The 24,923-nt window shown below is 37.3% G+C and overlaps 1 protein-coding gene across 4 annotated transcripts in view; it reads left to right on the plus strand.

Moving 5' to 3' along the window:
• LOC107659961 (myosin-10-like) overlaps positions 1 to 24,923 on the plus strand; it is a 71,701-nt gene that overhangs the window by 12,264 nt on the left and 34,514 nt on the right. For 2 of the 4 annotated variants that reach the window (XM_016449087.1, XM_016449089.1), the window contains exons 3-7: positions 1,912 to 2,068; positions 16,654 to 16,681; positions 20,624 to 20,726; positions 21,763 to 21,792; positions 22,482 to 22,499. In XM_016449087.1, coding sequence (XP_016304573.1) covers positions 1,912 to 2,068; positions 16,654 to 16,681; positions 20,624 to 20,726; positions 21,763 to 21,792; positions 22,482 to 22,499 — 336 coding nt within the window. The remainder of the gene's footprint in view (positions 1 to 1,911; positions 2,069 to 16,653; positions 16,682 to 20,623; positions 20,727 to 21,762; positions 21,793 to 22,481; positions 22,500 to 24,923) is intronic. The other 2 variants (XM_016449088.1, XM_016449090.1) reach the window with 1 other exon arrangement.

Here is a 24,923-nt window from a genome sequence, read left to right on the forward strand (position 1 = left end):
TGTTATATGCTTGAACTGTTTTATATCTATAGATTTTATTTTAGGCAAGTCCTGATGATTTGAGAAGGCTAAAATTTAGCCGCTAAATTGATCAAACATAGGCTCACTGTCTGCCGCTGGCCGCTTGGTCGTTTAAAAAAACAAAAACTTATATTTAACGAACAAAAAATGCTCCAAATGTTTTTCTAAATTAACTTAATAAAATAATGAAACAAAATATAAGCACTTTGCCATTACATACAAAACTGAACTATTTTAATAGCTGAAACAGTAGTATAAACTGTTTTGGGAGAAGGTGGAAAAAAAGATGGGCTCGGGCCATGTAATTCTGATAAGCTGTCGGACACGGGCCGGGCTAGGGCCTGAGCGTCTCGGGCCAGGGCCGGGCTAGGGCCTAAATATGAGGCCCGTGCAGGGCTCTACATTACTTTGCGATCTAATACTTGTTTAATATTGACCAAGCATCATTTAATTCAAATGTCCACTTAATCTTTAATATTTGGCCATTTCTTTACGACAGAAATGCTATAGCCACTGTAATTAAATGAATATGTGGACATCAAAACGTGTAAACTCAGAGTGAGGGTTTGAGCTTTTATGTTGAAACCGCGAGATGATGTATTCTCCTGAGTGTGCGTGGATTTATAAATGATTTATCTTACAAATCTGATGTAATGGTGCACGTTGCGTTCCCAGATGAACTTTATAATAAACCCAAACTCCCAACAACATGCAGAGATGGAGTTTGAGCCGCTCCACACTAGACTTGTGCCGGTAATCGGTAATGCGATATATCACGGTAATGAATATGCACAGTATTGTTATCGTGGGCTCTTCTAAATACCGCGAATAATTATATATTACAAGTTATTCAGAATTTTGAATGCATTTTAAGAATACTTTTCCCATCAATTGGTCAAAATGCACAACACCGCTGTATGCTGCGTGAAAGACACGTGCACACTCTGATGTAAACAAGCGTGGACGAGAAGCGCATGGCGGAACATGTGAGAGACGCTCTGGATGAAAGCACACTTTCACTCTCTGACAGCAGATGGCGCTAAACTGCAGAAATAATAATAATAATTAATTTAAATGAAACCCTGTAAACAAAGCAGCTGGTCTACTTTCTGTTTCTGAATCGTGTTTAAATGATTTAAACAGCCATTCAGATTTGTGTATTTGCTATGATGTGCATCACAGAGCCAAATACTTAAATATTTAGACTTAATAGGCTATTTATTTTCAAACTTTTTTTACATTTTAATCTGGACTACAATAAAAATTTAAGTTTGGATCGTGCACTTTCACGCCTATGTTCAAAAATGTGAGTGACAGTTAAGGGATTAATATATCATGCAGCCTTGGAAAACAGTCTAATATTGTGTTTTATGGATTCTCGTCCGTGAAATGCGCCACTTCCGGGTATTTTGCCGGTTAGTCGACGCAGGCAAAATGAAGTCGAGGATTTTTAAAAATCGAATAGTCGAATAGAATCGACGAATCGCGACAGCCCTTATGCTCAGAATGAAAAAGATTAACAGAAACCGTATGAATGGAAAAAAACTATAGGCTTATTCTAGGATATTTCACAAGTTACTCTGGAGTATTCTGTGTTTCAGAAATCCCTAAATGATTATACAAACACTAGCTTTACTGCTTATGTTAAACCAGTAAACTAGAGATAGAAGGGGGGCTTTACAAGAAATAAGACAAAGGGTTACATTATATATTTAATCGTTCTGCTGGTTCTTATATGTTAAAATGTTGGGATTTATCTCAAGTTGCAGGCTTCGATTATGAATTGTACTTATGTTCTCAATGTAATTAATTGCAAAAGTCCTTATAAGTTGACCACCAATTAAGTGTTACATTTCTTTCCTCATTTTGTTTGTTCTTGTCTCTGTGCAGACATACTCAGGACTCTTCTGTGTGGTCATAAACCCATACAAAAACCTCCCCATATACTCAGAGAACATCATTGAGATGTACAGGGGCAAGAAGAGGCATGAAATGCCACCTCATATCTACGCCATTTCTGAATCTGCCTACAGATGCATGCTTCAAGGTAAGACCATAACATATATTCCTTCTGATGAACTCTCTCAGTGGCTCCATCTGTTAACTTACAGAAATAACATTTTTGAATTCTGCATTTCCACTGAGGATTTTGCTGTGAAAATAAAGAGGGTGTGTTGTATTTTCTCAATCTTTGTTAAGTGTTAGATGAAGATGAGACCACCACTTTGTTCAAATAAGCAGACAAATTCTCCTCCTTTTGCCGTTTTTTTAGCAGTTCAAGATTTCCTAAACCTTACAGGGCTCTACGCTTACTTTTCTTTTTAGGAGCACTTGTGCTCCTAACTTTAAAATTGTAGGAGCACCTTCTAATCAATAATCCAAAATTTTATCAAAAAGTAGCCTTCCCATTACGAGGTGATATTTGACTCCTCTAACTTTATTAAAATTATTTCATCTTTTGTCAAATTCTTAAAAAAATTATATTTTATAAGCTTTTTAAAAATTGTAATTAAACCGACAGAATAAGAACAAGTAATATAAGTTACCAATCAAATGAAATCAGTATTAACAAAATTAATTTGTAGAGGTGGCACAGAAGAACACAAAAGTTGAAAAGTCAGACATTTAATGAGGCTCAGAGGTGGCATGAGTGCAATTAAATTCATAAATTCATGATGAGATTAATGTTTTAAATATAACATTTTGAATATAGAAATATTAAATGTTTTAAATAGCTGAAAATGTACTTTAAAAATGAAACTAAAACTGCCAGCAGGTGGCGGCAAGTCACTGATTTTATCACTGAATCATTCATTCAATTGATTCATTCGAACAACTGATTCATTCCGGAATGAAGCAAGTGACTGTCTTTATGAATGGGTAATCATGAATCACTGACTCACTAGATTCATTTAAAAACCCCCGTTCATTCATAAACGAAACACCGCAGTGTTTGAATGGAGATGCGCTGTGTCTTTGTTTGAAACTATTTTCGACGACGAAATAGAGCAAGATCAGACAATAGTGTTATAGTCAGACAATCTAAGTCACTTAATATTAACTTCTTGTTTATTGAATTGTATTGTATTAAATAAGTATCACATTTACAAGCTCCCTTAAAAATCATTAAAAGCTGTCACTCATCTTAGTTCATCGCGATCTCACATTATAATCAACGAAGCTCTCTACACTGCGCGATGAATCTCTTATTTACACCCTGTCAACACTTTGCTTATGAAAGGATTCGTGAGATATGTCTGTGATACATTACTCAACGCTGCAAAAACACGTAGAAACCTTTGAAGCTCCCCTGAGCACAATCGCAAATATGATGATGATCGGGTCAGTCGCACTGGTGCTCCTAAAAATTTTTTGATAGTCGCACACAGTAGTTTTCAGTCGCAAATGCGACTGAAATGGTCGCACTGTAGAGCCCTGCCTTGAAGCATAATTTGAACTTACTAGCAGTTTCAGCCAACCTTTAATGTTATTGGCTGTACTTTGCTTCATAGTATCATGTGATGAAGAGCAGCAGAAATGGAATGGTCACTGTTTCCAACGATATCCTATTATATTTCAGTTTGTTTTTCCACTCTGAGAGATAAATTAATTTACTCTTCCACATCTGTTGCTCTCAGATAAGCCCAGAGAACGGAAAGAAAAAAGGGCTGCATTTTTTCATATTTCACTGCAGTGGGCTCGAGTTTTTCTTGTCCGAGCTGTGGATCTGTGCATATTGAAGTGAGATGTGAAAGATAATACATATCATTAACTTCTCCATCAGACACGGTCTTCTTCAGCTGCTACTAAACTACAAGGTTACTCCAGAAGTAATTTATAAGTTTTTAGTTGTGTTGAAAGAGTGCATGAATTAGGGAGTCAGGCTTTTGAATACAATGCTCTGTTGTTTATCATGTTATTGGTTGTGAATATTGAGTATATCTGTCCATCACAGCAGGATATCATACAAAGTAAGACCCATCGCTCCTGTTCTTGAGCAGTTGGAGCTTTTTCAAACCTCTCCTGTGTTTTCTTACTGGTTCTTTTCTCAATGAAGCGCATAGGATTTGGTTGATTCTGAAAGGCAAGATCCGGAGATGTAGTTCTCTGATTCAGTCAACCATAATTTTTTTTCTACCACTGTCATAATCTTTAATTCATCTCTTAGTAAATCTGGGGCAGTTGGATATTGGAGTGGGCAACTGTGCCACAGATTAAGATGGCATTCAGCAGAGATGTTAGTGTGTTACATTACAACTGAATTATTTAATCTTTTAACTCAATTTAATTTTCACTGCATTTTAGAGGTGTTTAAAAGAGTTTATACAATCAATGAACAGCAAATGTAGTCCAGACAACCGTTCTGCACACTGTTTAGTAGGGATGCTCCGATCAATCGGCCGTAGATCGGTATCGGCCGATAACCACATTTTATGACTCGATCGGTACTCCCTAACTTGGCCGATCTCACGAACCGATCGCAATTTGATGACATCAACGTGTGAAGACGTACATGATGCGTGGGGACATAAATGATTTGGCGCCACAGTCATGTCATCGCCAGTGTGGAAATGTTATGACGTTTCGAGAAACAATGAAAAATTCGCTATTTATCGTGTATGTTTTGCATGATGATATGATGAATAGATGGTTCATTTTTAACAGCAGATTCAGTGATGTTAGAGCTGATCTGCTCCTCACTGCACATGTCTGCGGCGCGTTACAGCTCCACGGCTACCGGAGCTGATCGCGGCTGCTCTAGTCAGTGCTTGTGTTTATCAGCCAGCCGCAGCATGTTTCAAAAGCGGCTCTTCGCTCTACTTGGCTAAAAATAGTCTTTTGTGAGTTGTCACAGCGTGGTGGACGGAACAAAACCTCGTCGGAGCTGTAAGGGATAACGGTAACATAATACGCTGATCGTGGGCTGCTTTTAAATGAACATTTATTTATAAAACAAAATATCATCTTTGGCCATATTAGCCTACTCAATAGCTTTAACACAGGCTTTACTCCTTTTAAACTTTATCTGGAATGTCACCGTTTCTGGCACTGCAACTTCCCGATCAGGCGAACGAACACATACACACACACAAAATCGTCTGCCTCATGAAAAAAATGTATTTAAAAAAAATGTAGTTAATATTTGCATAATTTGATTTATTTTATCCACCCGTGACCCACCCGGGAGAAACAGAGGTTTCCCCAGTAACGGCTGTACACAAAGCAGCGCTGAGCTCACAAACGCTGCTTTATCAGGCATATAACATGCAAGATTAAATGAAAATGACATCGAAAATTTTCTAAAGATAGTCTTCCTTCAGAAATACAGTGATATAAAAACACCCACGCCTCGTTTTGATTTTTACACATGCAGTACTTGCTCATGTTTATTTAACGAAGCCTTTTGGAAAATTAGTCAGTTTTGATATTGTGGCGAGCGCCACAAATAAATAAATGTATGGGAAACACATCCCACAGCACAGCCACCTGAGCCCAACTTCAGTCTACTCCTCACCTTAACTTTAACTGCGTTTGTAGCCGGCGCCATAGCCAGACTGATAAACAAACACAGACCGGAAGTTAACGTCGGGCCAATTTAAAACTTTTGAAAAGTTTGGGGTCTGTACAGTATTTTTACTCCGTTTTCTATTTAATTATATTTTAAAATGTAATTTATGACAAAGCTGAATTGTTAGCAGCCATTACTCCATATATTATTCAGGTTTACATGATCCTTCAGAAATCATTCTAATATGCTGATTTGCAGCTCAAGAAGCTATTATTATTATCAATGTTGGAAGCATTTGTGCTGCTTAATATTTGTGTGGAAACTGTGATTAAATTTTTCATGTTTTTGTGATTAGTAGAAAGTTCCAATAAAGAGCATTTATTTGAAATATATTTTTTATAATAATGTGGGAGTCTTTACTGACACTTTTGATCAATTTAATGTGTCCTTGCTGAATAAAAGTAATTTATTTAAAAAAGATCTTACTGACCTCATACTTTTGAATGGTGTAATTATCAGTGTTAATTTTGACAGCTAATTTTGATTTAGTTTTAGTCATAGTCTAGTCTCTTGACTAAAATGCCATTTAGTTTTAGTCATATTTTAGTCACCTGAATTGTTTTGTTTTAGTCGACTAAATATCGTAAGGTTTTAGTCGACTAAATCTACAGTAAATTTATGTCAGCTAAAATCTAATGGGTTTAGTTATAGTATAATGCGTTTATTAAGCATTTCTCCAAAATTTCCAAACTCATTATATAGGTTTGATATTAAGGTTTTATCATGATAGACACCGATTTAACTGCGGTGACGCACAACATACCTTTATGTTAAAAATTAAATAAAACCACTTCTCATAAAGAACAAGAACATGGTCTTCTTTTTAATGAATTGCCAATGGTTATATAGGCTAATTTGTATTTTAATTTGCTACATTTTATGAGTTTTAACATTGGTGAATTTGGTAGTTGTGAACAATCATACAAACTTGGAGTCAAAGTAGTTTGTCCAGGAAATGGAGGAACATTTGCCATTAATGTAATGCTGAATTCCCTACTAAAGCTGACCCTCTCACATAGAAGGACAGGCCAGTTGTCCTGATCTGTCAGAGGCCAGTGAACAAGAGCCGTCCCAGGCTGGGAAGGAGAGGCTGACCTGCATTGTGGGGTACAATGTCGCCTTTGTGTGCCAGTGGTGGTGGGGGCAGTACATACTGTGACGTGCTGGGTCAAGTGTGGCTGGGACACATGGATCCTGGTGTCTGCCTGTGGAGGAAACACCCCTAACAATGCTGCACGCGGCGGAATCATTAGAGCTACAGAGATTACTGCAGTTGAAGTTGTTTACTTTTCCTCTTGAGATGTTTCCTCCGTCATGGCTCCGTTCCAGTTATTGTCCCCGCTCACTTGTGTTTTCAATCACATTTATGTTTGGAAAACACTCTATTACACTCTTTAATCAGAGCACCAAAACTGTTTTTAATTTGTTTTAATCTAAGAATCTGATATGGTATCCTAAGATTAAGTCTAAAGCGTAACTAGGCATGGGCCAGTATGAGATTTTGACGGTATGATAACCTTAAGCAAAAATATCACGGTTTCACAGTATCACGGTATTGTTGTTACAGCTCTAAAATGTGTTAATTTTAAATGTCTGGGTAAAAAAAACAAAAAAAAAACTGAACACAATATATTTTGAGCAACATACAGAATATTTGGAACAGTAGTATTTGTTTATTTTGCGTAAGTTCCAGAGGAAGCTCCTTCGGCCGTCATACACGCATGTGACTGACCGCTCGCTCGCACCAACAGGAGGAGACGTGTATACTCTCTACACTGCACTCAACCTGAGGGATTCCTACACTTTCAGTCTTTGAGGAGACATGAAAAACAGCGCATACTGCAGGAATGGTATAACGGAAAATATTAGCGGTTTTGAAACCGTGAAATTTTCAAATCGCGGTATACCTTGAAACCGGTAATCGGCCCATGCCTAAGTGTAACAGTAACTAACCAGCACATTTCCTTGTGTTGTTGGCATTTTCTGATTTGTTTTTGTTTTATAGTGGTCATTAAAATGGCCAACATTTATCGGCATCAGCTGATATCAGTCCAAATCAGTCTTAACAGGTTGCCAATGGATATTTGCACATGTGAGAATTGAGTAAATATTGTGTAAAATAACTCTCATTATTAGATATCCGCACTAATATTGGCCTTTGAAAGACTTATATTAGTCAACTATAGGGTTGGTTACCGAAACCGGTTTGTACTAGAACCGAATCAGAATGCAGATTTCAGTGCCTCATTTCGGTGCCACTTAAATGCCTGAGCGATCGATTGAAATATTTGTCCTGGTTCTCCGAAATGGACGTTAGAAGCATGGGTGTCGCTAGGCCATTTTTAGCGGGCTATAGCGATTAGCTCCATAAACTGTACACAAATTCGTGATCTCCCTCAGAGTCAGTTCCCTTTAAATTTCATATGAAAACGGCAGCAGACTTCGTCTCCTCCCTGTCTTTCAGCGCGCCCTTCAATCCGCAGACCGTGGCGCGAGCAGACTCAAACAGAAACAGAGGACACAAGGTGTGTGTTTATCGATAGAGTGTTATAATATCTGTATCTGTGCAGTTCTTTGTCATAAATACAGTTTACAAAAGGTCACGAGGGAGCAATCGGTTTCCCATCTACTGTAAAGTTTGTGCTGCGTTCACCACTCATCACACCTTATTTTAAATATTTTTAATGTTCATTAATGTTATCCATTGTTTTTTTTGTGCCTCTTTTTTTAAAGTATCGGTTCAGGCACCGTTTAGGCACCAGTATCGTAAAAAACCCAATCAATACCCAACCCTAGTCAACTATTATTAAAGAATTTAGATACACAAAGATGGTGCTTTTTTAAATGCCATTTGAGCATAAGAAGCAACATTTAAGGGGCTGTTCGTGTCAGATTTTTTTATTTAATTTGAAATGCAGTTTAATTGTGAGTGTGGCAAGCAGTTTTTGAGATTTAAGGATTTCTTGGATGCAAGAAATAGCTGCCCAGAGGCGTTGCAAATATGGCCACCGAGTGAACAAACTTTACTTTGCTGTTAGTCTGTACTTTAACAAACCTCATGGTGTCCAGTCTGTAGGTAATAAGAGAAAAGTGATCAGTTAGAAGTTTGTTTGCTGATGAAGTAACACAATTATTGGTCAGATAATTTAATGCCCTGTGGTTGAATGTATTGCTCTATTAAAAGAGAGTATTTGTTTAATGACATGTGTAACATGCAGCTTTAAAGGTTAAATGAGACTTAGCTCATGCAAATGTAAATTGTATAATGCCTATGAACACACTGGCCTATGAACACACTGACTTACACAACCACACATCCATTCACATCTGTCTTTGATTAGTCTGCTAGAAACCAGCCATAATCCCCCTCTCTGGCTTTTGACTGAACTTTACAAAAGGCTAATTATAACAACTTTAAGAACTTTGGAAGTGCTGATCTTCACTCCAACATTAACATTTTTGGAAAAGGCCCAGTCAGTATTGCCAGTGGAGCACAGGAATGTCAGTGGTACCCGTCTCTCTTCAAGGCATATGGAAGCTATGAAATCTAAGCACGGTTACTGACTGGAAAGTTATGTCTAAAACATATAATTACAACCCTTAAAATGGCAATCTCACAAGCACATTTACCCAGTGCGGAGGCACACTTAAATTTCAATTATGCTAAGAGATGTCGAGCCCCCTAACTTATCAGTTAGGCTGGGATGAAATAGGTTGTTGTGTGCTAAGATAGTTATTGCTCTGTGGAGTTTTTTGACCCACCTGTTACCAATACATGTGTAATGAGCAGTAATGTGTTTCATGGCTTTGTCCTTTTGAACTCTGTCCAGGTGGTTGCAGAGAGATTTCATCTGTTCTGAGCCCACTGGAACATAAAGATCTTGTGTAGATTACAGTGACCAGACACCCTATATTTCAAAGACATTCCAAGGGGAACTCAAAAACATTTTCGTACCTGTTTCAAATCAGCTGTGCTTTCTTTAGTACTTCTTAGACAGGATAACTGAGCAATGCATAAATATTACTTTACCTTCTCGTGCAGCATCTGAATTTTTGCTCCTTTTTAAATCTTGCTTGTTGTTTGAGTTAACCATTTAGTTATATTCAGACTGTGCTCTAAAAAATATGGCTAAAAATAAAATTAATAAAACGGGAAGAAAGTAGTTTTGGAGCGGTGTAAAGTTATGACTCGTAATGTTTTTTTTATTCTCTTATTTTATTATTTTTATTTGTTTAATTTTTGGTTGATTAGGGTTATACACAGAGCATACACTGTATAAAAACATGGACGTAGTGTCCGTGACGTCACCCGTGGTTTTCTGAAGAGCGTTTTTGAAGCGCAAAGTGGGCGGAGCGGGCCATCGCCATCTTGGCAGCGCATCACTGCGCGTCACTCCCGGATAATCGAAAATGGGCAAAAAGGCGGGAGCTGGTTGCTGAAGCCACGCCCACCTAGCTCGACAGCAGTGTCAGCAGCGGCAATCCACCTGTCACTCAAGGGGCAACGCCCTTAATTATGCAGAACTTTAAGGCTTAATATAATTTAAATGGATGAGTTATAAAAAAAAATTCACCCCCTCACAGTTAGCTATATAGACCAAAATCATTTTTTGAACCAGGCTGTAAACATGTTTTTTTCTGCTGTAAAGTTGGGCATTTTAACATGGGGAGTCTATGGGATTGACTCCCTTTTGCAGCCAAGCTCTAGCGGCCAGTTGACGAATTACAGTTTAAGTCACTTCCGTGTTGGCTTCACGAGAGAGAGCGGGAGGTTGCCGCTTGGTTATGAGTTGTTTTTTGTTCAATACTTTTGGCACCTATCTAATCCCATACAGAAGGCCACGCGGTGTTAGAGTATTATTTATGTCATGTATAAATAATGCTTGAGTTAAGTATTTATTTTGTTTGTATATCCACAAGGCATGAGGCTCCAGGGTTTATCAAGTTTATTTGTGTCAGACAGCCATGACCTTTGAGGTGTTTGTTTTTGCAGTAGTCTGAGGCCGGCTGCCCACATTACCAAACACACCCCTTGAACACAACAGGATCAGCAACCAACTGCCCTCCTCCACTACATGGCTACAGTATCCCATAATTTCCCTGTGAGCTGAGCCTCTGACAAAGCAGATATATTCTTTCTTAGCTTGCTAAACATCAGCTGATACCATGATACAGTTTATTATTTAATTCCAGCAAGGATGACATTATCTCATGTCTCTAAATTAATCCACTTGTAGATTTATATTTTATCCACATAGTGAGAATATCAGTATCTAGGACATAATGAAATTGCAAAGTTTTTTATTTTTATGTAAGTATGTGTAGTCTGAAGGTTTCTAGATGTTTAATTGTGTTTGGTTTGTAATTTGATAAGGATCAATGACCAGCAAACATGATGATGTTCTGTGCAATTGAGCTGCAGTCTCCAGTAGTTTGTGTCACCTCTGATCAGGCCATATCTGGCTCGGCTCACTGAGTAGCTAGTGAGTCATATTTCTCAGTGTGTGACTGACGGGCTTGTCACTTCAAAGAGTTACATGTTAAATTCCTGCAGACAGCAGTTGCAGCAGATGGAATAAAAGCCCAATTTCACGTGCAAATCAGTAAAATCATGTAACGAGACTTTTGCAAAACGGGCCGTGCTTGATTTATTTAAGTTGATTAGATTTATTTATGTTTTTAAAAGCATGAAAGAACTTGCGCTTCCTCTGGAAGATTACTGTGTATGCGCTCATAGACGGAACACAACACGGATATGTAAAGTAATTTTTTAGCACCTAAACGGTCAAATACACACAAAAATATGTCAAAATGCGGCGCTTAGTGATTATTTACGTAAACCCTCGTCGGTTATGTAATAAATTAATGTAAAGAGTTGAGAATGAAAATACTTGTGTAACAGTAAATTGGATCCGTGCGGCTCTTAAAGTGACAGCGGGCTATATTCCTGCTGCCGAATTGAGTTAATTTAGACCCAATGTACGTTTTTATAGATTTACTTCCTTGCGTTGACAATTTAAATGCGCAGCATTATTTTGCTCATTGCTCACCCTCCTGTGGCCTCGGGAGACAATTAGACCTATACAATAAAGACCTATTTAATCTGCATATAAAACATTAGAAATGAGATTTGTTTAATTATTATTGTATTTGATTGTTAAAACAAAAAATATTTGTTGTTTGTCTCAATAAATTGTGTTAATTATAAATACATTGGTTAAATTGAAAAAAAAAAATTTCTATTGCTTTTTGTTTAAAAAAAAAGGTTATAAAAAATGTCAATAATTATCGATACCGAACGATATGAAACATATCGTTGATATTTTTTTTTTTAGCTATGTCGCCCAGCCCTATGTATATATTTACGTATTCATCCAAACGCCGCTCAGCAGCCTAGCTGCGTTTGCTCGTTTGCTCTGAACTGAAGCGCTGTCTTCTTCTCTTGAATTGCATCAGGAGAGCTGAATTACAGTCTTAGTTGCGCTACAGCGCCACACTGGTCAAACCGCGTTATTGCAGGCTCTTACATTAGGTCATATGAGATCAAACGACTACTCGACAACAAAAATATTTGTCAACAATTTATTATTGTCGACTAATCATTTCAGTCCTAACTGAAAGCATGCACTGAAATTCCAGTTCAGATCAGGTTTGGATTAGGGATGCAACGATTATAGATTTTGTTGGTATGGTTATTGTCTGAGAAATAATCACGGTTTTACGATTATGACGATTATTATGCATTTATCCATTTCACAAAATTATTAATGTATAAAATCACATGGACACTCTTTAGATATTAAAGTGTTATTTATTGCTGCCTTTTGAAACAGAAATAACACGGTAACCAATAATACAGCACAAAATAATAATAATAAAGACAAACAAAAGTCCATCTCTCCAGTTGGAATTAAAAAGGTGACCTCTGCTCTGTAAACATCCATGTCAGTATTTCCCTTTTGAAAATAACTAATGAAAATAGATCACAAAAGTATTTAGTGTTTTCAGTTTGTACATTCTTTACATTTCTTTTAGACCTGAGGTAGAGAACTGGAAACATGGTGAAAAAAAATCTTGTTGGTTTTTGAATTATGAATAATACTGTAAAAGGGATAATTAATTAACAATTATTGTGTTAATGAAGTATTATTAATATAAGACTGTTAACTTTATTTATCCCACAGGGGAAATTATTAATAATGAGGGGAATAAGCTGAACTATTATTGCAATCAACTGTCATCCATACGTATTCATTTTAATAATTTTTATAATAATTCATATGATTTTACATGTAGCCTGAGAAAATCATGTCTATTATTTTGGTTTGTGAGATCGGAGATCGTGCTGCGCACACATGCAAACATTCAGGAGGACACACACTTGTTGTGAACCCTGCCCCACGACTTTTATTAATAAAATAGCTTAGATACTGAATTGCTACATTATATTCATCAGCAACGAGGGGGAAAAATCACTCTCTCTCTCTCTCTCTCTCTCTCTCTCTCTCTCTCTCTCTCTCCCTCTCCCAATCGAATAATTAATTTATAAGTAGCTAAATGTTATAATTAATTAATTCAAATAAATGTGATCTTACCGCATTATTTCATCTGTCTGATCTGAAGCGTGCAGAATGCTGAGCTAACGAGCCGTAGCTTCACGTTGTGCATTAAAATAGTTTAAAGCCGTGTATTCGCTCTTTAGCAGCAGTTTTTATGGCAATATTTAAATGTCATTCTTGGTGTACCCAAAATAGCCCCACACTATCGACTTCAGTCATTTCTCTGGTGGAAATAAAGGATCGCTGCTTGGTTCCTCTGTCATAGTTAATCTAGTGTGTGTAGCAGTATCTCTGATAAGCACAGCATTTTAAGTTGGTGCACCGCTAGTGTAACTTTGTTTTTGTTTTGTGCAAGTTGCAACTGTTCCGTTCTGTGCAACAGAAACACTCGGTGTAGCAGTCAGTTAGGTTTTAAATGAATGTAAACAGCTGAGTGGGTAGTAGCCTCCGTGTCTCTGATAAGCACGGCATTTTAAGTTGGCGCACCGCTAGTGTAACTTTGTTTTCGTTTTGTGCAAGTTGCAACAGTTCCGTTCTGTGCAACAGAAACACTCGGTGTAGCCAAGCCTTTACGTTTAATTAACCGTGCCATTTTAAAGCACGGTTAATTGCTGCATCCCTAGTTTGGATCAAATTAAATGAAACTGGAAGTATGCGAGGTATGATCTGCTGACCAAGTCTTGTCATATTACAAAGATAACAGGTTATGAGTTATATTTGAATGCTTGTTTGGGAGCTCCATTTGATTTTAATTATTACCACACATTCTTACGGCTGTGCCTGAATTATGCTGGAATCTCTGTAATCAGCTGTTCATTATTCAGAGAAGGGTTGCTAAGGCCTTGACAAAGGATGCAATGAAAAGAAGTCAAGAGCCCTCTCTTCACTTGATTATATGCTTCCCTTTTCTGCAGCTGTGCTGATAGGAGAGGCCATTCTTCAGAATCCTTGGCTGCCATATCTGTGTCTCTGTATCCGAGACAGATAGTGTCATGAATGTTCACAGAGTTTGATGTACGCCACACAAAAGGAAGCGCCTCCACCCTGGAACTACTTCCAGTTCTTGTAACCTGAGCCCTGAACCTTTTATCTAAAACATTGTTTTTGAACATGGCATGTTTCATAGCTCTGCTTATGACGAGATCAGTCCAACATTCTGTTCCTGTTGATTCATGCATAAGGACACATTGAGTTTTTGAGTCCTTGTGTTTTCTGCTATCTAGATTAAAACAAAAGATGTTCTAACAATTGTTACACATTTTCTTTTATGCCATTATCATTCTTTCACATATTCTGTTACACGTTTGGCCTCTTATATAAGGGCGGGTTCTCGAATGTTAGACTTTTAGTGAGCAAACCATGTCCAGGTGGAGGAAACCCCATACTGAGGATGTGCTCAGCTATAGATCCTCTTCAACCCAGACAGCCCTGACCTCCGCTGCCAGAACAGGAAAGCAGTCAGCACTATTTTATCTTCAGGCATCCTCTGTTCCCATAGGTGGACTTAGTCAGATACCCCTGCGTCTCATTAGAGGACTGCAGAACAGAGACCTTTCCATGCCTAAAAAGAATGCGGTAAATTGGTTTTGGCATTTTAAACGACCTCACTACTTTTTAGGAGTTTGATTAATCTCCACAAGTCCTCTGAGGATGCTAAATTATGCATTAAAAAAAATAATAATTCTGACTGCTTTAGTGGAGCAGTGATCAGTCTACAAGCAGCACATCAAAGACCCAGTTGGGATTTTATTTTATTATAAAGGTCTTGGATCGATTTCCTGATGTCTCTTCACACCGAGAGACATGCAACAAAGCTAATAAAGCTCCCAATACAATGTGAAATAAAAGAGCAACTTTATTTCCTTTGGTCATTGAATTTTGCGCTGTGTGAATATGCCTTTTCACACGGTAGGTACAAGAAGAAATAATCATATAAATCTTGATCTAAAGTAGATCAAGTGTAGTACAAGCAGTGCTGAATGAGTTGCATGCCAAAATGTCAAGCTTAGTAAAAGAAAAAGTCTGTACAAACATTTTAAAGTAATGACTTTTCATAGAAATTTTTCCTGAAAAGAAAATGTCTATGGCCACCATTTTTGGGTTGGGCTGGCCAGGTTTATCTTATCTAGTGCTTCTTGGTTCCACCAGACACACAAATGCCTAGCGTTTCAAGGATGGCCTGTGCTCAGAAGCTGTCTGATACTGCAAGAGAAACCGTTTAACAGTGACATGAAGTTATTTATCTACATCATTAGCAACATTCTGCAGCTGCAGATTCGGGAACTGAGACACAACCCAAATGATCGCTTGGAAGAGCTCCCAGGGTGGGTGTGTGTTCGTTCACCCCTGATATATAGAAAATGTATTCAAGTGAATCACAACACTCTGGAAGAGGATGCAGAGAGTTATGCTGTAATACAAATGATTACACACTCCAGTGTGACGCACAAAAACATTGAGTACTATGTATGTGGTTTTGTAACTGCTGTACAATGCGGAGGAAGACATTTACTTTGAGCTTATTGAATCAGATGTCCTGCATGAGGAGGAGGCTGCAGGACATTAAGTAGTACATTTGAATCTGCTAATCTCCAGAATTGGGCATAGTCTCTTAATACTCAAACCCAGTTACCTACAGTCCGTATGCATTATGTTTGATTAAAGTGAGCTGATGTTACAGAGATCAGTGCAATTAAAGCATGTCAGAGGCTTTCTCATGCATAGGATAATGTTCATGCAAGTATCTGGCATATACCTGAGTTGACAATTATCTGTTTGTGCCTGGGAAATGAAATGCATAAGTAGGGCAGAATTTTGGTTGCACTGAAGCTAAAACATCAGTATCAGTAAAACGGCAATCCATATCATGTAAGAAAAATGATATGTGCTGTTAAAAGCCTTTTTTAAGCCCATCCTCAAATAAGCAGTCACATGACATCCCCTATCTTCCTCTTGCCGAGGTTTAGTATCACTATAAAATAGTTTTGCTTGCTTTTGAATTTTCCTATAAAACCTTTACTTTTGAAGTTGCGAAAAGATTCCGTTTTGTGGAAGACCAACCTGTTTACGAAGTGAGATTTGCAGACAAGTGAGAAACCTACTTGATGTGACATAACCAGTTTTACAGATGTTTTTTGGCTTGCATTGTAGGCCAACACAGCATTTTCAGTTGGCACTCATTTCCATTTGAACTGAGCCGTCTTCCTTTTATGCTGTGTATTCTTTCACTAAAACTTTTCGTCTGTTGAAAAGACAGAATAGTCATAATATGCAGTGTTGAGTATATACAAATATGACAGCAGATTGTAATAATAATTGGGCAGAAATAAAATGCATCAGAGTACATGTATCTTCTGTATCTGATAAATCACTTTGTGGTGAAATGTTTGTCTTTTGCTGTTTTAGGTACTTCTAAATGTCAAAGTGGATTGATTTGAATTAAAGGCTCAGGTGAACTGAACTGAAAATGCTGACCTATTTTTCTTCTCGTCTCCTCTTTTGCAGATCGTGAGGACCAATCAATTCTTTGCACGTGAGTAACCATTAGGTCATCTCTATTCAGCAGTTACAGGTTACGTCATTCAGTCGAAGCTGATATACAGCCATGCCTGAAAACATGAGTCATGTATCATTGCAGGTATTAAATATCAGTAGCTGTAGCTGTTTGGCATGTAGAGCATCTCACAGTGTGAGTCAGACCCACGGCAAATATTTCTAGTCAGCCTATAAGAATTCATCCATAGAAATTCAAGCTTTTGATGCATTAAGCCTGAATTACTGTCTTTGCACATTGTAAATAAGTAAACAGTCTCTCTCATGTCTTAGTGGCACTGTAATAGGTTATGAGAGTTGGTTTTAACATCCTCTCTCAAAGTCGACCCCTTCTGACCTACTGATACCACTGCAGCACATGCCATTCTGCACACCCGCTGTGAAGTCATGATGTCCATGAAGCCTTATGTCCATGTAGCTAGAATGCAGGGTTAAGGAATCTCACACTCAAAAGCTTGAACACAAGCAAAAAAACAGACACATTCAAGAGCTTTTAAAAGACCGATTTACCCAGAATTCTATTGTGAAACTCGAGACTTAAATTCTGTCCAAGCTAGTCTTTTCTATAGAATATAAATGAAGACAATTCATGGCTTCAGAAAACTGTGAATATAGTGCACAAGTCATACAGGCTACTTTTATTATGCTTTTTATTATCCTTTTTGGAGCATGAGAGCCTTTAGTGTTTTACAGAATCTTCTAGTACAGTGGTTCTCAAACTTTTTACACCAAGTACCACCTCAGAAATATTTGGTTCTCCAAGTACCACCATAACGACCAACATTAAAATACAGTAGCGTAGTAGGCCTAATTATTCAGCTACAGCTATGCACAGTTAAAAAATGAGGCAGTTTTATTCCTAATAAGAATATCTATTATTGTCTGCTACTTTAAATATTGTAAATACAGTTTGAACATTAACACTGCACTGTGCTTGCATACAGGTAAATAAAAAAACTTAAATAATTAAATTAAAATGTACTGTACCTAAAAGTTAAATAAAAACTGCACTGTACTTAAATGTAAAGTAAAACATGTACAGTACTTGATCAAAAAATTAACACAGGCATCATTTAGCCACCTGGCAAACTTTTTTAAAGTGTTTTAACAGTGTTTCCCAACCTTTGTTTCTTCCATGGCACAGTTTTGATATGTAAAAAATCCCAGGGCACACCACTAAGCATTACAAAAAAAAAAAAGATAGAAAGGGGAAACTTATTTTTTATTTTTCCAATAATTAAACGTTGCGTCATCAGAGCATGGTATTTTGGCTTTATATATGATCAGACACTTGCACTTACTTTCTGAAAATCATACTCAAATGTGTTTAATGAGGTTTTTGACGAGCGAGTGATAGAGATCTGTGTTTTGTCCATCATTAGAATGGCATTACTGAGGCAGTAAATTAATAGCATTACGTTTTCACCAGTTTGCAGGTTATAAAGTTTATTGTAGCTATATGGGCGCTCAGTTTCTCTCGTTATTAATACATTTGACCAAAATCTCACGATATAAAATACGAACAGCTATGATATTTAAAATGTACAAAAGTGTATTGGCTACAACTAGACAGCAAATGCTAAGACTCTTCTCTGCTCTTTATACACACAAAAACAAGTTTTTGATAATTTTCCATGGCACACCCGAAAACAGTGGCTGGGAAACACTGTTTTAACATTAATTTATATTTAAGTCAGTGACTCCTCTGCGTACCACTAGAGGGAGACCCCACACTTTGAGAATGGGTGTTCTAGTACAGTGTTTCCCAACCTTTTTTTAGTCGAGGCACCCTTTGGAAATTTTAACAAATTTGTGGCACCCTACAAAATTAATTTTGTCACAATATTTGAATTTCTAACTTCGATATGCGATGTTTCCTGTCGGCTCGATTTTTGAGTGGAATGTGCTGTTCCGATTCGCATGAACGGTATACGAGTGGAGCGATTGAGCGGAGCGAACACGAATAGAGCGGGATAATACGCAGAGCGTCACACCACGTGAAAGTGAATCCTGAGCGGTGAACTAATTTTTGGCAGCCGAAATTTCGGTGCATCTCTAATTATTGGCGACATCAGATGGATATTATATAATAGATGCTTTTTTGAACATTTTAGCAATTTAAAAATATTAAAGGATTTTTTACACTGCACCCCTGCTCTCGACAGACGGCACCCCAGGGTGCCGCGGCACCCCGGTTGGGAAACACTGTTCTAGTAGATTCTTACTAGTAGGTCTTGCTATATTTGAGCAACATGAGGATAACAGTTTTTTTTCAGAATGGAGTAAAATGCAGGAGTTTTGAGAGGTGCTTTTAGAAGATAGACTGTTTATATGATATCTAATCTCAATAATCATTGGGAAGCAATGCATTTGGCAAAGATCATCTATTGTGTCTAATCATCTATTGCTGTAGCTGGGGTGCTTTTAAGGGTTTTAACTTTATTGAGAGAGTTTTATCATGAGCTGTTCGTGATGTCAATGTATATTGTGCTTTACAAATCGTTTTGTTATAACATATCTGTATTGTATATGCATTTGAAGTTCTCATAAAATACTCTGACATTTCATAAGTTAAATGTTTTATCTTAAGACGGACACAGTTTTTGTTTTATCCAGCTTTACTCAGTGCAGCTTATAACATCCAACTGAAAGATATAACACCAACATGTCATACAAAAATAAAAAAAAATAGAATCACTGAGTTGGAAAAAGGATCACCCCCTCCTAAAAATGACTTGTAAACTCAATCAGGTGTAGCCGATCACCTTCTCAATGGAACACAAAGCCATATGATTTTTAACTGTGTTCCGCTGTGGTCATTTTGATTAACTCAGCATGAAAAGAGCTTTCCTGGAGCATTTCAGTCCTTGGTAGTGCAGCTGAAGCAAACAATCAACTATGGGTGGCAAGGTACTGTCAAAAGATCTCCGGGATAAGGTTGTGGACAGGCGCACAAGTCAGGAGATGGAGACAAAAAAATTCAAAGGCTTTATCAATGCCTAGATGCACAGTGAAGTCTATTATTAAGAAGTGAAATAGAATTATTTGGCCTCAACACCAAACAATATGTCTGGCGGAAATCCATTACAGCTCACCATTCAAATAGCAGCATTCCTACAGTAAAGCATGGAGGTGGTGATATCCTGTTATGGGATGTTTCTCTGCAGCAGGTACTGGAGCACTTGTCAGGATAAAAGGAAAAATGGATGGGGCAAAATACCGTCAAATTCTTGAGGAAAATCTGCTGCCTTCTGCCAGAAAGTTGTCAATGGGAAGAAGGTTTACCTTCCAACATGACAATGACCCAAAGCACACAGCAAAACTGAGCACACAGTGGTTGAAGGAGAAAAAGGTGAATATCCTTGCGTATATATATATATATATTTATACTGTATATATAGTTTGTGTGGTGTACTATTTGCATTAGATTTTGCTGTTATATTTCATTGATTGAAGCAGTAAATGAATGACTTCACAGGCCTTTGTGTAAAAACTTTGGGTGTCTTTCTAAAGACTTTTTTCCATTTATGGGCAGATTGGGGAGAATAATTTTTTTATCAGACCTGTGATGAACAGTATTTCTTGCATCCATATCATTGTGTTATAAAGTCATTAAAACATATTTTGCATGTCAGTAATATTATATAAGACTTTTAATGGTCACTTAATAAAGCCCATTGTGTAATACACCAGCACTATAGACCAAATTCTCCTCACCCAGGCTCCTAGCTGCTGAAAGGAACCGCAGCTGAAAAAACAAACGGCAGACCTGTGATACAGGATGCAGCATGATGCTTAATTTAGTTTGTGGAATGCAAATGTGCATAAATATCTAACCAATCTGTTGTTTTATTTTATTTGGGTATTTTATTATTGTTATAATTTTTTTATGTTTGCTTTTGATTGGAATTTTCTCTTGCAGAGGGGAATCAGGTGCTGGAAAGACAGAAAACACCAAAAAAGTAATCCAGTACCTGGCTCACGTTGCATCCTCTCACAAAGGAAAGAAAGACCACAACATTCCAGTGAGTTAATTTCTCTCAGCCTTTCACTGAATCATTACTTTTGACCTTCTTGTTAAATTCCACCAATGATATAGGTGTGGAAGGATATGTGGGTATATTTTGGGAAACTGTCACACCTCAGTAGGTGGCAGTACTGAGCAGGATAGGGTGATGAGGCTTGCAGGTTAAAAACTAGTTAATTAGATGAATATGCAACATAACTAGGCCTACATATTTTCAATTAGTTATTCGGGTTTTAAGAAACCCCTATAAAATTAAGCTTCTTCTGACTCTGATCAGGTGTTTCTTTAGGTGGTGTAACAGAATAGAAAAAAATTGAGAAGTCCTGAGTAACTTTAAAAAAAAAAAAAAAAGAAGAGTAGGATGCGATACAGTTTGCAAAGACATCGGTCTTGTCATCCATTGCTATAGCAGGGGTGCTTTTAGGCATCTTGACTTTCTTCAAGAGTGTTTTACAAATAGCTTGTTAGACAAATAGTCAGAGTTGTTAAAACTATTCTGTACTGCATTTACAGTTGAAGCTCTTTAATTTGTAATGTCTTACAAGTAATCTATTTTATTTTAGACGCGTTAATTACAATGACATCAGGGTGCTTTTACTGGAAGACTAATTTTAACCAAATTAACATACATCAGTGGATAACATGCACTTGTATGTCAGTGATAGTGTTGTGTGTAGATTCTAATGTACTGATAATGTTGTCTAGATGATTATCTAGTAATAACTGCTGGCTCTTAACCGTGTGTAAGTATTACACGTGGGCCTACATTGAGAAAACATCTTAGTGGCTGCAGTGCTGGCCTGTAGTTTGCCATCTTTGTGCAGTTTTACCGATCTCTTAATGTATGATAACGGGTATTATATGAAAGCATGCAGAAGAGTTTTACATGCTGTAGTCTTTGGTCTTAATGTATTTGCATGGCCAAATATATACAACATACCAAAGGCCCAGATCTGTCCCATGGTCTAAGACACTTGGAGAATGTGGCCCTGATGCCTTCTAACATATTACATTTGTTTATTATATACAAACAGCCAGAATCTCCTAAAGCAGTCAAACTCCAGGCAAGTTCCCTTTAAGCTTTTTATACCTGCTCTGTTTGTGCATGCAAAACTAACCTGCTATAAAAACACCAATGGAATATAGCCAATCCGAGGGGAAATTTTCGGCACTTTGAGATATTTTTGATACAAGTAAACACATTGCTTTAAGGGGTTTGGGTGGTTTACTTTAAATAGTTTGTACACATTTTGTCACATTTGCTAAATGGTTTTGAATGTATGCACTCTATCCTTCAGAATATGAAGGGTTATTTTCACCATGTTTAGTGCCGGATAAAACATATTAGAGATTAACCTAGTTAACTTGTCAGGATAGCTGGGGGCATAGTGATATATTTGCATGATGTGAAATCTGACATTTTAATGTCATTTTCATAGTTGTATGAAAGTTAAGAGCTGATCTTGTACAACCTGACCTGATGTCTAAGATATGTTAAAAAACAACAACAAATGAAACCGTGTTTTTAGCACCACACATAACGGTCAGTTCTGTTATTTAGACCAGTAACATTCTAAATCAGCAAAAGCCTCACTCACAAACTGAGAGTGTGCCTTTCACATAAATTCACAACACATTTTGTTCTGCTTTTAAATCACCCCTTGCTTGTGTGTGTTTTGTCTGTCGTGTGTTTGTGTGTTTCCCTCTATGTGACATTAACACCTCTGTTTCCATGATAATGATTTGATTACAGAACGGAATCCTGTTTTATGTGAGTAGCTTGTAGTTCCTTGTTTTATTCCCCTGTTTTCTTTATATCTCACACCATTCTTTGGGCATAGGAAACTGTCATTTTTGTTCATTTTACTCTCTCATCTTTTATTTGTTTTTACTAACGACTTCTCAGTCTTCCGTATAACAACTGCTTGCTTAATTATTTCATCTGTTCTTTGTGGATCCAATTTACTATACTTTTGGGGGTGATGTCAAGTAATTCACATGTCTGTAAAACTTTACACTGTGCTGTATTGAAAAATACTGCATGATGGTGCAGTGGTCGCAGTGTTGAATTCCCATTTCTTAAATCACATGTTACTCTGCTCCGTGCAGTTGGAAAGTTCTGGAATGTCTATTTACAAAGAGCTCCGCTACAAAGAGGAGCTCAAATTCCAGTAGTTCTTGGCATACCTTCTATAATGATGAAAGTACCTTTTTGACAATCTTTTCAGCCCTTCATGTGCTAGAACTTGTCATTGCTAATGCAATTTTGTCATACTATTTAGATGAGAGCAAAACATGTTACTGCTTGTATAAAGTTTCATCACTAAGGCTTTTTAAAAATTCGTCATTATGACTTTAGTTTACTGACTTTTGTCTGTCTCTCAGATACACCCAGATATATTTAAACAATTCAGCAACTATTCAACAGTTAAACATCTTAGTCTATTTATACGCTTTTTATAATATTACATTTCCATAAGCGTGAAAATTGTAAATCTTTAAACCACAAAATTCTCTGGACTTTATCCACTAATATTATGCCGTGATGTGTTCCTGTCTCATGACAACAGCAAGAACAATGGGACACCTGTCTAAACTTCCTATCAGGTGGACGTGAACAACACTGAGGGTGGCTAGAGTATATAAGGGGGTGGATGTCCCAGATTTGTTGCTTGGGGGGCTGTGCTGCAGACTAACTCTGTGATGTGTGGCACAGTGGGGCTTTGGGCGTCTGTCGTTGCTAATTTGAGGAGTTTCCTCTCCAACCCCCCAATGCCTGTATTTCAGGCAGTCAGTGAGAATTTGCACTAAAAGCCTCTCATGGCTTCCCAGGGTTTAATTAGGTTTGTAGGGTAGTGTATTTTTACTCCATCCAGATGATCTGCTTCTGGTTTGAGGGTCAAATGAAGAGAAATGGCTTTGCTATGGAAACAAGCTGATTGTTGTTAGCCACACCATCTCAACAAAATACTGTGAAGAATGCTGTAAATAAATGGTATTTGTGATCAAGATAATATGGAACATTTAAAGGGATAGTTCACCCACAAATGAAAATTCTGTCATTAATTACTCACCCTCATGTCGTTCCAAACCCGTAAGACCTTCGTTCTTCTTTGGAACACAAATTAAGATATTTTTGATGAATTCCGAGAGCTTTCTGATCCTCTATAGACAGCAATGCAACTACCACGTTTAAGGGCCAGAAAGGTAGTAAGGACATCGTTAAAATAGTCCATGTGACATCAGTGGTTCAACCTTAATTTTATGAAGCTATGAGAATACTTTTTGTGCACAAAGAAAACAAAAATAACCACTTTATTCAACAATTTTTTCTCTTCCGTGCCAGTCTTCGATGCGTGTTCACAACAGTACCGTGGCGCATTCGTGTGCATTCCTCTGCTTGTAAACAAGGCGCAGCACATGTGTGTTCTATGTCAGAACGCCGGCTCCTGCATCAGCAGCACCACACGCATGCGTTGTGGTACTCTCATGAACACGCATCGAAGACTGACACGGAAGAGAAAAAAATCTTTGAATAAAGTCGTTATTTTTGTTTTCTTTGCACACAAAAATTATTCTGGTAGCTTCATAAAATGAATGTTGAACCACTGATGTCACATGGACCATTTTAACGATGTCCTTACTATGGCCCTTGAATGTGGTAGTTGTGTTGCTGTCAGAAAGCTCTCGGATTTCATCAAAAATATCTCAATTTGAAGATGAACAAAGGTCTTAACAGGTTTGGAACGACATGAGGGTGAGTAATTAATGACAGAATTTTCAGTTTTGGGTGAACTATCTCTTTAAGTTAAGAGTTAGTCATCCCACTCCAACACTTATGTGAGTTAAAAAGGGGATGTTAAAAAATACCTTACTAATGATTAGGGCTGGGTTTTGACACAAATTTCACGATTCGATTCGATTCTCATTCACAAGCTTTCGATTTGATTACCAATTCGATTCGATTCAATATCGATTAATTTGTATATATAGCAGGTACAGTACATGCCAAATGTTTTCAAGGAAAAAAAAATCTCTCAACTAATGCTATAAAATATACATGAGTCAGTTGGTACTACATTACTATAATACTGAAGGTTAAAATTGACTGATTTGTTTCAGTTTTTAAAATAATAAAGTTACAATTATATAATAATATTTCTACTTCAGTTGTCACTTTACCAAAATTTCAGTA

The sequence above is a fragment of the Sinocyclocheilus anshuiensis genome, unplaced genomic scaffold (genome assembly GCF_001515605.1).
Source record: "Sinocyclocheilus anshuiensis isolate Anshui unplaced genomic scaffold, SAMN03320099.WGS_v1.1 scaffold55, whole genome shotgun sequence".
NCBI lineage: Eukaryota > Metazoa > Chordata > Actinopteri > Cypriniformes > Cyprinidae > Sinocyclocheilus > Sinocyclocheilus anshuiensis.